At 57.0% G+C, this 12,260-nt stretch overlaps 1 protein-coding gene across 3 annotated transcripts in view; it reads right to left on the bottom strand.

The window, feature by feature from the left end:
* The window catches only part of MGLL (monoglyceride lipase), a 129,921-nt gene that overhangs the window by 68,050 nt on the left and 49,611 nt on the right, over positions 1-12,260 (bottom strand). For all 3 annotated transcript variants that reach the window (XM_032649615.1, XM_032649616.1, XM_032649614.1), the window contains exon 3: positions 86-192. In XM_032649615.1, the coding sequence (XP_032505506.1) occupies positions 86-192 (107 nt within the window). The remainder of the gene's footprint in view (positions 1-85; positions 193-12,260) is intronic.

Here is a 12,260-nt window from a genome sequence, read left to right on the forward strand (position 1 = left end):
GCATGAATCAGAAGTGGAAAACTGAGGAGGAGGGAGGACTGGAAGGGGGCGCCCCGGAGCGGGGGCTCAGCCCCGGGCTACTCACCATGGTCGTGGGCGAACACCAGCAGCTCCAGCCCCACCAGCATCCGAGCCAGCTCGTCGTAGCGGCCACAGTGCTCCCCCGCTCCGTGGGACACAAAGACCAGGGCCCTGCAGGGATGAGAGACGGCTGTTAGGAAGGCGCAGGCCATGGAGGCAGTGTCCAGGGCGGGGCAGGGCTCCCGCAACATCAGCGGAGAGTCAAACACTAAATCACGGGTCTAAGTGAGAGGGCACGCTGTTAAAACATGGGCTTCAGGGTCACCCAGATCGGAGCCGGTTCCTATAGAACAGGCACCACAACAGTGTCTCCAGCCGGGGGCTGAGGGAGTCCCGGGAGCTCACTTCTGCAGGTGCTGGCTTACGGCGGGTCCTCCATCGGCCCCACCCAAGGGGACAGACCTGAGCCAATCCGGGCACCAGGGTCGCAGCCGCAGTCACTGGCTCAAGCGGCTCCAGCCAAGCGAATGGGTCCAGGAGGAGCCGACCCTAGAGGACAGGTCAACCCAAGAGAGGAGAGGCACGTAGGGGGAACCCAGTCCTAACGGTGTTGTCTGGGCCCTGAATCCAGCCAGACCTGAAGCCAGCACGCTCCCAGCCCTGCTCCTGGCTGTGCCGTGCAGGCACTGGGTTTTCTGTCACTTATGCCGACAGACAGTTCTTCCCACTGTCGTGCGGATAACTCCATTTGCACGTGCTTGCCCTCAGCTGCTGGAGTTTGTGCTCCGTGTGCACCTTTTCTTCTCTTCCCCGCTTTGCCTACCCGGCTCCCTCCTCCCTCCCTTCCAGGCCCCACTCAGGGCCCCTCCTCTGAGGGAGATTCCACAGCTTCCTCTGGGCTCCAAACCCTCTGTCCAGCAGGGGCCAAGCAGCTTGCTGCCCTCCCCGCTGGCTGTAACCTTCTTGAGGACACACTGACTCTCACTCTTACTCTTTCTCTCTCTCTCTCTCTCTCTCTCTCTCTCTCTCTCTCTCTCTCTCTCGCTCGCTCGCTCGCTCGCTCGCTGCCTCTTTGTGGCTGGCACGGTTTTGAGCGACAGCTGGCACTCTGCAAATGCGGTTTGAATGAATGAATGAAGGAAGGAAGGAAGGAAGAAAGAGGCTGTGACGTTCTGAAATAAACACGGTATCTCGCACCCAAGATCTGTGCAGTGGAAGCCTCAGGCCTGGAAGCAGAGCCTGGCTGGGCGCCCAGTCCCCCAGCCGCCGAAAGCCTTCCATGTTGTTAACCCCCCTGCGGACACAGAGAGCAGCCCCCATCGCGCCGCGGCTCACCCCAGAGTGACCCAGCAGTGGAGGGTTACAGGAGGGCACTCAGATTCTTGAATATACAACTGCCCAGTCTAGTACTCAGCATGCGGCCCAGAGAGGCTAGAGTCCCCTTCAGGCAAGGGAGGAACTCCTGTGAGCCACGCCCATAAAGAGGAGGGGGAGGGAGAGGGGGCAGGAGGGGGAGGACAGCAGCTGCCCTTTCACCGAGCATTTACCGTGTGACAGTTCCTCCGCTAAGTCCACATACAGGTTTCTAACCCTCATAATCATCCTACCTTTACCTTCTTTACAGCTGAGAGTGAAAACCAGAGAGGTCACACAACAAGTGGGTAAAATGTAGAGCAGAGCATGTCATCACCCGGCTTTCAGGTCTCCAGCGGGCAACCAGCAGGCCCAGAGTACAGGTCGTCCTGTCCCTTCCTGTCTCACCACTCCTCAGCCCCTTCCCGCTCACCGCCCGTCCTCACGAGGAGCTTCCGGCCATTCTTCAGCAGCACCAGCTCTTCCCACCTCAGGGTCTTTGGCGTGTCTCCCCGGAGGACCCTCCCCCAGACCTCCCATGGCTGCTCCTCGTGCCTGGGACTCATGGAAGACGTCTCCTGGAGCGGCCTCTGTGCCTCTGGCCTTTCTGACCTGCACTGGGCCCTCACTACACATCACAGTTTGCCCTTGTTTGCACTGGGCCCTCATTGTACGTCACAGTTTGCCCTTGTTTGCACTGGGCCCTCACTACACCTCACAGTTTGCCCTTGTTTGCACTGGGCCCACACTGCACCTCACAGTTTGCCCTTGTTTGCACTGGGCCCTCATTGCACCTCACAGTTTGTCCTTGTTTGCACTGGGCCCTCATTGCACCTCACAGTTTGCCCTTGTTTACACTGGGCCCTCACTGCACGTCACAGTTTGTCCTTGTTTGCACTGGGCCCTCATTGCACGTCACAGTTTGTCCTTGTTTGCACTGGGCCCTCATTGCACCTCACAGTTTGTCCTTGTTTACACTGGGCCCTCATTGCACCTCACAGTTTGTCCTTGTTTACACTGGGCCCTCATTGCACCTCACAGTTTGCCCTTGTTTACACTGGGCCCACACTGCACGTCACAGTTTGCCACTGCTTTGTTATTCACTTGCTCGCTTGGTTCCTGGCTCTCTCCTCCACTTCGAGGTCAGCTCAAGAGGCCAGAAGCCTTGTCCACCTTGCTGCTGGCAGAATCCCAGAGCTGCCCCAGCCTAGTGGCACTGGCACATATGTGGTGAGCGAGCAGACTCCTGGGTTCTCTCTGCAGCTCCCCTCTGCACCCCGCATTTTATTCTCTGAGCGGCACACAAAGCCCCAGCACTAACCTCAGTTTCCTTCTGCATCTGTCCTCCCTGCCCTTTTCCTAAAATACAACAGAATCTCACACCCTCTTCACTGCTCCACGGAATGTCCAGCCACCTCTGCTTGATCAGATGTCAATGTGGGCAGATTACACCTGCCCACCTGACACTTCCGGGGTCGGCTGACGGGATGTCCCTCAGCTACCCAGAAGCATGGCTGGAACCTCTAAAGAGCCATCACCTGCCATCGGCACAAGGGGCTGTGCTCCCAGAAGGGGCAGCTCAAGCACTTTAATATCCTTGGGGAACGCGGCAGCTGCTGGATTAATTCAGCCCACGGCTAACGTGGACAGACAAGCCGGGTCACGTGACAGCCAGCCTCTCCCTGCGGTCAGGACCCACTGGGTGGAGGAGGACTTCAGGGTCTCAGTTTGCATCCACAGGGGTGGCACACGGCATCACTGCCACCATGCCTGGAACTGTCCGTTAACAGAACCCAGCCTGGACACAACGTGTGGGAGAACGGGTGCTCTTACTGTACAGGAACAACTTCTCCCCCAGTGGTTCTCAACTTTGGCCACACCTGAAATCACCTGCAGAGCTTTCCAAAGTGCCAAGGCTGTGTCCCACCCCCGGAAGCTGCTCTGGTTAACTGGTCTGGGTGGGAGAGTGTCCCAGAGGTTCCGCTGTGCAGCCGAGGCAGAGAAGCACCTCTCACCACGTGCAGTGCGGCCAACGATGCTGCTCAGACGCCACGTGGGATCCCCAGTGGCGAGAAAGCAGCCCTTCTGGCATGGAGATTTCTGGAGCCACTTATCTCCCAGAGGGACATGCTGGGTAAACCACAGGCTTATCTGGATCGCTGTAGAGGCTTCTAAGCCATCCTGCCGACACCCCTTTGGAAACAAGCAGACCGACGTGGCCATCCACTGCGGGCAGCAGAGGCCTCTGCCCCACCCACCCACCCACCCACCCACACACCCCGCACAGATGGGCAGCACCTGCACGCTCGCCTCCCCCAGACCCAGGCCAGGCTTCTCCACAGACACGTCCTCCGGTACTGGCCTCGACTGGTCCTAAGCTCCTGCTGCCATTAAGTGGGTTCCCCTTAGTTGCTAGTTTCAGCTCTCACCTGGACCCCAATTCTGAAACACCAGTCTGCCCTCCTGCTCCCCACACTTCCCTGCTCCCTGGACCTGAGCCTTTATTTTGTAGAACGCGTCTAGCAAAGTGAAGATCCAGTCACATGAGACTTCTCGCTGCGTCAGAGAGAAGCTACAGGCCCCGTGGTCACGCCCTCATCTCCCTTCTCCCCTCGGCCGAGGGCTACCCTTCTTCCTAGCGCTCAGATAAGCAGATCGGGGTGCACTGCTAAATGTTTAATAACCGTAGGGAGTGGTCCTCATTTGTAGTGTTTGCCAGTTTCCACGGTGTAAATGCTCTCAGCACAGCGGATTTCAAGTTATTAATGTGACACCACCGGACACGGTGCTGGGGAGAGGTGTACACAGTCGACTCCCGAGAGCCAGGCAGGTGGGTGCCGGCACGGAACCCCTGCGCCAACCGAGGCCTCTCTGGGGACCCCTCTTTTCTGACTGTGCTTGGACTGTCGCTTGGGTCTCAGGCCTTTTCTGACCACCTCAGGTGAAGGGTCCCTTCAGCACGCGACACCGTCTGAAGTACTGGTCCACGGCCACGCTTTGCTTTGCCTCCCCGACCCCTGACCGGCACGTACTCTCCAGAGCAGAGGTCTCATTTAGCTCATTTACGACCAAGTTCTCAGCTGAGGAAGATGCTGGCACACACAGGAGCTTAGGAAGGATGTGCTGACAGGCTGCAAGACCCCTGGAGCCTGGATCCCTCTGCCCACCGCATCCCACAGGCTCAGACCTCATGCCCGGGGTGTCCCTCTGCCTCGCCCCACCCACCCGTCAGGACAGCCCCCTCACCCGGCAGACCTTCCTGCCTCCCCCACCCCCAGGCCTGCTGTAGGTGGAGCCCCTGCTCACTGTCCCGTCCTGCGATCTAAACCTGAGGCCGGGCCCCAGCCCCTCCCAGGTCCCCACCTCGCTGCCACGGGAACATCCAGCCATTTCCCGAGCTGCGTGTTTACGCTGTGTCTCTGGGGAAAAGGGAAGCCCCCAGCACATTCACCACTGCATGCTGGCCGTCACCTGGCATTGCTCCTTTGGGGTTTCACGAGACCCCGTTATTACATTTCAGCTCTGGGAAACAGCACTGTGGAACCAGCATGCCAAGTAAATAAACACCAGCCTCACTCAAGGCTGTGAACAGGGAGCAACGTCTGAAGCCAGGACAACTTGGTTTGATTCCCGGCATTGCCGCTCGTGACCCCGGGCAAGGCCCCTAGCCACTCACAGGATGGCAGCAACGGCAGTCCTTTAACTGAGATCACCCAGAAATACGGACTCAAGGCTTACCACGTGCCAGGCCCCAGGGACACGAGACGGATGAACAGCACTGCCCCTGCCCTCACACAGCTGACAGTCCAGTGGGAAAGACAGGCCTCAGCAGAGAACACACACGTCAGTGTGTGCTGTGAGAAGCACTGTGAACACACAGGGGGGCTGCAGGGAGCCTGATCGGCCCTGGAGGGAGCGGCCGGGAAGGCAGGCCGAGAAAGAGACAGGCGTGGTGGGAATGAGAGCTGTCCTTTGCAGGGTCCTGCCCGCCCCAGGCCCAGAGAGAAGGCCTCCCATGTGGACGCTGCTGCGAAGAGCCGGGGGTTCTGCATGCAGAGGGTGGGACCGAGCAGGGCAGTGACCCGATCTGACTTCCTGAAGCCCCCGGAGCTGCTGTGGACAACAGAGCAGGGAGGCAGGGGACGACGTCTGCCGAGGAACCCGCGTGGCCAGGCCCCCAGCAGGTGCCAGGGAAGGCGATCCCCTCCCTCCTTCCTCCCCTCGTGTTTGCATCCCCGACAAAGGACGGCATCGGAACACCAGTGAGGCCGTTTATGCAGACAAGGCAATACCCGCAGCGGCAGGAACGAGGCTCCAGAAGACGCTGGCGAGGATCTTCTTTCTGGAACTTCTTCGCCGGCTGCAGCCAGTCGGGAGCCGGTCGCTCCCATTCCGGGAGAGGGCGACTGTCGGCCCGGCCCCGGGAGCAGATGGCCTGCCTGGCATCCAGCCCTGGGCGGTGGGGCAGCTCCCAGCAAAGCACATGCCGCCCCTGAGATGAACACGCTGTGGAGCTCCTCGGCATTTACAAGCCAGGGCCCGTTTACCTGTGCCTGGGTTTGACAAAGCGGAACTCGCCCTCCATCAAATAACTGATTCGCTTTATTCCTCTGCTTGTTCATTGTTTAAGTGACTGACCTCTCTGGGGCTCAGTTTTCTCAGCTGTAAAAGGGGGACAATCCTAAAACCACTGACCACAGAGGAATCGCAAGGTAAACAAGAAAACAGGTGTGGAAGGCTCTGGGTCCTGCCTGGCACTGTCCTCGGTGAGGATGTTTCTCCGACGGCACAGGGGGTCCTACTTGCAGCCTGGAGGCCGGTTCACGCTGCAGCCCCCGTGAGCTGGCTCCTGCACCTCTGTGGGCCTCGGTTTCCCCACCTGTGAAACGGGGGCACTGGCGCCTCCTCGACGGGGTTGGAGATGAGATGAGAGAAGGTATGTGAAAATACGCTGAGGGGCTCTGCAGCCCCTGTCATGGGCTCTGCCTCACTCACCCGCTGGACAGCGAGCCCATTCATGGACCCACACTGTGCAGAAGCCCCTGGAAGGGTGGGTGGGAAACGGGCCAGCAGCCTCATGTGCTTCGAAGACAGAGACCGGTGCTGGGATGCAAAGAACTCATCCCCACCTATCTCCTACAGGACTTCGGCCTCGGCTGAGACCTGCTCCCACCTCCGTCTGCACACCTGCAGGGTGGGCACACGGCCGTCGGGAGAACTAAGGGGACCAACGTAAAACACTCAGCCTGGCCTGGCTGAAGGAGAAAACGTCAGCCTCCTTCCTGCTCACCCTTTTCCCAGACATGCTGACTCATCAAAGGAAGAACTGACTGCCCAGCTGAAGAGATGTTCTGCTCGTTTTATTATTTTATTTTATTAGGAAGAAAAAACAAAAAACAAACCCAAGGATTTCCTGGAGGAGATTTTTGGTCGGAGGGACACAGTAGATGTTTGCACCAGCAGGCAGCAGCTCAGGTGGGGTCACCTGACCCAGGAAGCGGCAGGCTTTGTGGGCACCAGCCCCACTGACCCTCATAACGTCCCCCAATGCAGGGGGCGCGAGGGGATCCTCCTGCCTCTTCAGGGGCTGTACTTGCTTATTTCCAAGGCGTCCCGCTCAGAAAACTAGATGGACACAGCAGCATCCACATCCACCACGCTCGTTACTGCCAAGTTTTATGACGTAAAAAAATTCCCCTGGGGCTTCCCTGGTAGCACAGTGGTTGAGAATCCGCCTGCCAATGCAGGGGACACGGGTTCGTGCCCCGGTCCGGGAGGATCCCACATGCCGCGGAGCAACTGAGCCCGTGCACCACAACTACTGAAGCCCGTGTGCCTAGAGCCCGTGCTCCACAACAAGAGAAGCCACCCCAGTGAGAAACCAGTGCACTGCAGTGAAGAGTAGCCCCCGCTCACCGCAACTCAACCAGAGAAAGCCCGCGCGCAGCAACGAGGACCCAACGCAGCCTTAAAAAAACAAACAAACAAAAAACCCCAGCGCATGTGTCACCAGGCCTGCGGGTGGGACTGTGAGGCTGGCTTGGACCCCTTCCCCATAACGAGAGCGGGAGCACACCGGGCTCTGCAGAGTCCAAACCCAGCTGCCGGCGGACTTGGTCCCTCCTCCCTGGCAGGGCTCCCACGGCGTGAACAGTGTGCAGTGGGGACAGAGACAGAACAGAGCCAGTGAAGGGGGTCTAAGACTTCACAGAGGGAACTAGAAATAGACCTCTCGTTTGTAAAACAGATCGATAATGCCTATCTCCCGGGCCTTGTGAGGAATGATTGAGAGAATTTATGGAAAATAACCCAGCAGGACGCGGGGGGCAGTCAGGCGTTATGTAACAGCCAGTGCTGACAGCTGGTATTTACTTTGGCCAGATACTGGTCTAAGTGTGCTGGGTGCTAGCTCACTCAGGGCTCACAACAACCCAGATGTGGGCACCACTAGATTCCCCATTTTACAGATGAGAGAAGTGGGGCCCCGAGAGGCTAAGCAGCTCTCCTGGGGTCACAGAGCTGTAAGTTTTGAACCTGCACGCTGGGCCACTGTGGGACCACGTGATAAGGGGAAGATAAGGCCACGTCCAGATGTGCAGTCAGGTGGCGTCCCAAAGGCCCTCGCCCTGGGCAGTAGTGGGAGACTGCAGGACACCTACACAAGGTTTGCTCTGAGTTGATAACCCTGAGATGAGTGCAGCAGGCCCTTTGCTTTCCCTGACTTACTGGACTTACGAGCACAAAGCGGGGCTGAAGGCCATGAGTAACCCGTGGTGCTGCCTTCCCAGAGCCTCCAGAGTGCACGCCTGGGCTGCCCGCCCGCTACCCGTGTGACTCCTCCTCCCGCCTGGGCCCCCACTCCCCACCCCCTTCCCTCCTGCTCTGATGTGACCCTGGTCCTCCAGGCCGCCCGCTCCTGCCCTCCCCGCTGGAGAGCGTGGCCGGGTCCCCAGAGTGCACATGTAAGGCATGGCCGGCGAGCCCCTGTGAGGCCCTCTTCCGCTTCCTTTCGATGACGCGCATGCCCCCCACCCAATACCAAGACGCTCCCAGAAACAGAAGACAAGCCGAGCGGAGACCACCGAGCTTCCCCACATCCCCGCACTCTGAGCTGTACCCTTCACCACGAGCTTGTTTCCAGGTCGCCCGAAAGGCCAGATCTAGAGAGCTGAAACCTCATCCTGTGCACCCACATGCCCTGCAGACGGAGCTGCCCGCCTCCCTTCCCCTCTGGTCTGTGTGCCCTCCTGGTTCAAAGCACCCTGCAGCCTCCACGGTGACCACTGCCCAGCCAGAGCTAATGTCCACGCCCTGGTTACTCCACACAGTGGCAGCTGGTTATGTCTGTCTCTAGGCTGGAGGTGTCTTCTGCATCTCTTAGCTGTCCCAAGACACAGAAGCGGAGAAATTCTTATCTGCTGAGTGAGGTCGAGTCATCCTGCTGAATGAGCTCCCTGCTTGCTGCGCCCCCGGGACACCATGCGGCCCACTCCCCCCAGCACTGAACCCCTGAGGCCAGGAGTTTTTCCCTCACTTTCACGGAAATTGTTCACGCTGCAACTGGCTCCATCTGCTGATGTTCCGTCCTCGTGGGAAGGAGGGGCCAGGGTCCCTGTCTTTTCGAGTGCATTGTGCCTGGGGCCACTCAGGGGGCCAAGTCCACACATCTCTCTCTATGGAGACCGACAGCTACGGACCTGGCTTTAAGATACTCGTGCTAAATCAATCCGTTCACTTTATTTTTATCTCACAGACCAGTAACATTGCAGAAAAACTTGGCTGTGGTCCACAAACGTCCTTCTGTAAGACCTGACAGGAAGGCCGCAGAGAAAACCTAGAGTCACCAAAAAGGGGTGAGCTTTAAAAATCAGCTCTCCCTGAGTTCGCACCCCACCTCCACCATCTGAGAAAGTCACTCGGGTAGGTACCCGTAAAAAGGGAAAAGCAATCCCTGCCTCGCAGAGGTGTAAATGACGACGCCCTCAAGGTGCCTGCCCAGCACGTGGCGCTCGGCTTCCTCTCCCTGTTCAGCCCACGGCGGCGCTGCGTGAGCCGGGCCACCTGGGAACACACCAGGGTGCTTGCACTTGCAGCTCCTGCTCCACACAGCCATTCGGTTACCAGGCAGGTCACCTCCTGGTCTTCCACTCTGGGTATTCTACACATAAGCAGCCCCACCTGTGCCCAAAATGGACCTAAAGCCAACAGGAGGTCACGACTCGAGCCATTTGGACACGGGAGCAGTGCTGGACTGTCAGCCCACCCAAGGCTGCAGGAGCCCTCCACGCCCCATGGCTGCCAGCCAGCCAGAAGTCTTCCCGGCTCCAACACGCTAACAAGAGTGGCTCCCACCAAAGAAATAAAGCAGCCGAGTGGAAGCAGGCATGCAGCAGGACGACAGCCGCCCGGGGCCTTGGCTGGTTCAGCAGCTCTCACTGCAACCCACACATGTCCATGGGAAGAAGGGCCTGCTTTGGCAGATCTGCACAACGGGGTGGTTTCAAAACCCCACTTCTCCTAAATCCCCATATGCCAACGTTACTGAAACATTAGAAACAGGTAATGTGTGTGTGTGCGTTATAACATAAACATATCTGATTTTACAAATGATAAGAATGGCATATTTTGAGTGCCTGTGTGCCAGGTGCTGGGCTCTGCACTCTGTATGCACAATCTCAGCCCCCAGGCTGGAAAAGCTCTGGATCTCCTGGAGCTTTTTCAGATTTCAGTTTATTCCCTCTTCGTAAGTGCCCATTCTTATTTTACAGAATGTTTTATAGCCAAGTCTTCCTGGATCCTGTTGGAAGTTATTGGAAAGTTTCTAAATTTCTTGTAGCAGAGCTATCTGATAATACGTTTCCTCGAGTCCTCAGAAGGATGCCCTTCTGTGGAGCTGTAAAGTCTGGATTTCTGGTGATTTTCATCTTTTGCTCATCCTTTTTGAAAAAGGTCAAGATGTGCCCAGTATCAAGAAATGAGGGGCAGTTGTGAGGGTCCTGCCCAAACCTTTTAGTCCAGCTGAAGCAAAAGGTGCGGAACTACCCCTAGGGAGCCACCGAGACTCACAGGAGGAGGAGTAATTAATGTTCCTGGTGAATTTATGAAGGGACAAAGGCCACCAAATCTCCACAAGTATAACATGAAAAAACACACACACCCACACCCACACACAGATACTTTATGTAAGTTTGAAAAAGGAATATGGGTCATTTTGAAAAATGGAAAAATACAGACAAGCATAAAGAAAAATCAAGTCCATCCATAATCCCACCACCCAGTGATACTGTCAGGAACATTACATTTCCTTCCAGGTTCTCCCTCTCCACAGACATTAAATTTTGTTCTTCATTATTTGTAAGTTAATTATAAATTTATAATTACAACTGTAATTGTGGTTTATAATTGTAATCACACTTATGTTCCATTTTGGACCCCTCTTTTGATTCCTCAACGTCTTTCCATGAAGTTTCCTGCAGGAAGTGCGGCACCACCTACTTCCAGAGCTGCTGTGAGTGAACGGACGGAACACCTGAGAAGGCCCCCCCGGCACTGCGCCCGCACCTGGGAAGCACCCAGGAAACGGTCAGACGATAAACATCCCTCCTGCATCCAGAGCAGACATCACTAATCAACCACAGCTCCCTGTTCTGCTGAACCCAGGAAGCCTCTGAGCCTTTTCAGCTCCACACTCGGGACTCATACTGTGTTCCTACACTGGGTCTTGGTTTTGAAAAGGCTGGTTCTGAACAGCTTCAATTCCTAATTCCCCCAGGATGATGTCACCACCACTTGGAGCATCAAGGCTCTCGCATTCTGTGGACCTGCAGCTGGTCCTTCTGCATTCAACGCGACCTTCACGAATGAGTACCGTGAAACCACTGCACATGGGTTCCAAAATCGGGGTCTGGCCTCCCAGCATCACGACAGTGACGGGGCTCGATTTAGCTTGAGACCAGAGCTCTTTGATTCCTGGGCCATCGAAGGAACACTGTCACACAACCCTCCAGACAGCAACACACGGAAGCCGATGGTGCCCCGGGAGGTGTCACAGGACGCCTGGAGCAGCCACTCTTCCAGCACTGACTCCACTCGGCAAAGGTTTCCCTGGGCGAGGATAATGAAATCCCAAAGTTGGCCTGCCCTGAAGTCAGTCAACTAGGAAATCACAGGCCACACCAAAGGTGTGTTTCCATACAAATGTGCAAAAGCAAATCCAGCATCAACCAGCTTGAAGCAGAGGGCGATGGACAGTCTGATGCCTTTTTAACCCATAATTTATCTCACTGCTAACATCACTCTTTGGGCACTTATCGCATCCCCCCCGGGCCACCCGGATGCCGGGCTTACCTAGCCTGCTAATGCATAGCTCACCTACTCTGCAGAGCCCTTGGGCTCCCGCGACTGACAGGCGTGCCTGCAGTCAGGGCCAGCAGGGAGCAGCACGCAGTGCCGCCCCGTCACCGGGCGTGGGGGGTCCGCACCAGCCTGGCCCCCAGCCCCACTGTCCTCATCTCTCTGCAGAGGACGTTATCCCCAGACTGCTCACCACTCTGCTTCCAGCACACACACTCCTGGGTCTCTGCCAGCTTCTCCTGGTTGGCTCCCCTCAGCCCTCCGCCCCGTGTGGCTGTCCCCGAGAAGACCTGGGCCTGGCAGAGCAAGGCTGAGGTTCCTCGCCAGCCCACAGCCTTAATGTCTGCAGGCAAAGCCAGGTGTCTCGAGGATGCACAGGACTACCATGTCTCCTACGTGATATGTCTCTTGACCTTTCAAGACTCGATCTAGTCTTGCTCTGCACACAGCCTTTTTCTGAGCTGGAAGCCCTCTGAAAGCAGAACCCTGGGGCAAAAAGACTGAGATCTAACACCATCCTTCCATTATAATTG

The sequence above is a fragment of the Phocoena sinus genome, chromosome 11 (assembly GCF_008692025.1).
Source record: "Phocoena sinus isolate mPhoSin1 chromosome 11, mPhoSin1.pri, whole genome shotgun sequence".
Taxonomy (NCBI): domain Eukaryota; kingdom Metazoa; phylum Chordata; class Mammalia; order Artiodactyla; family Phocoenidae; genus Phocoena; species Phocoena sinus.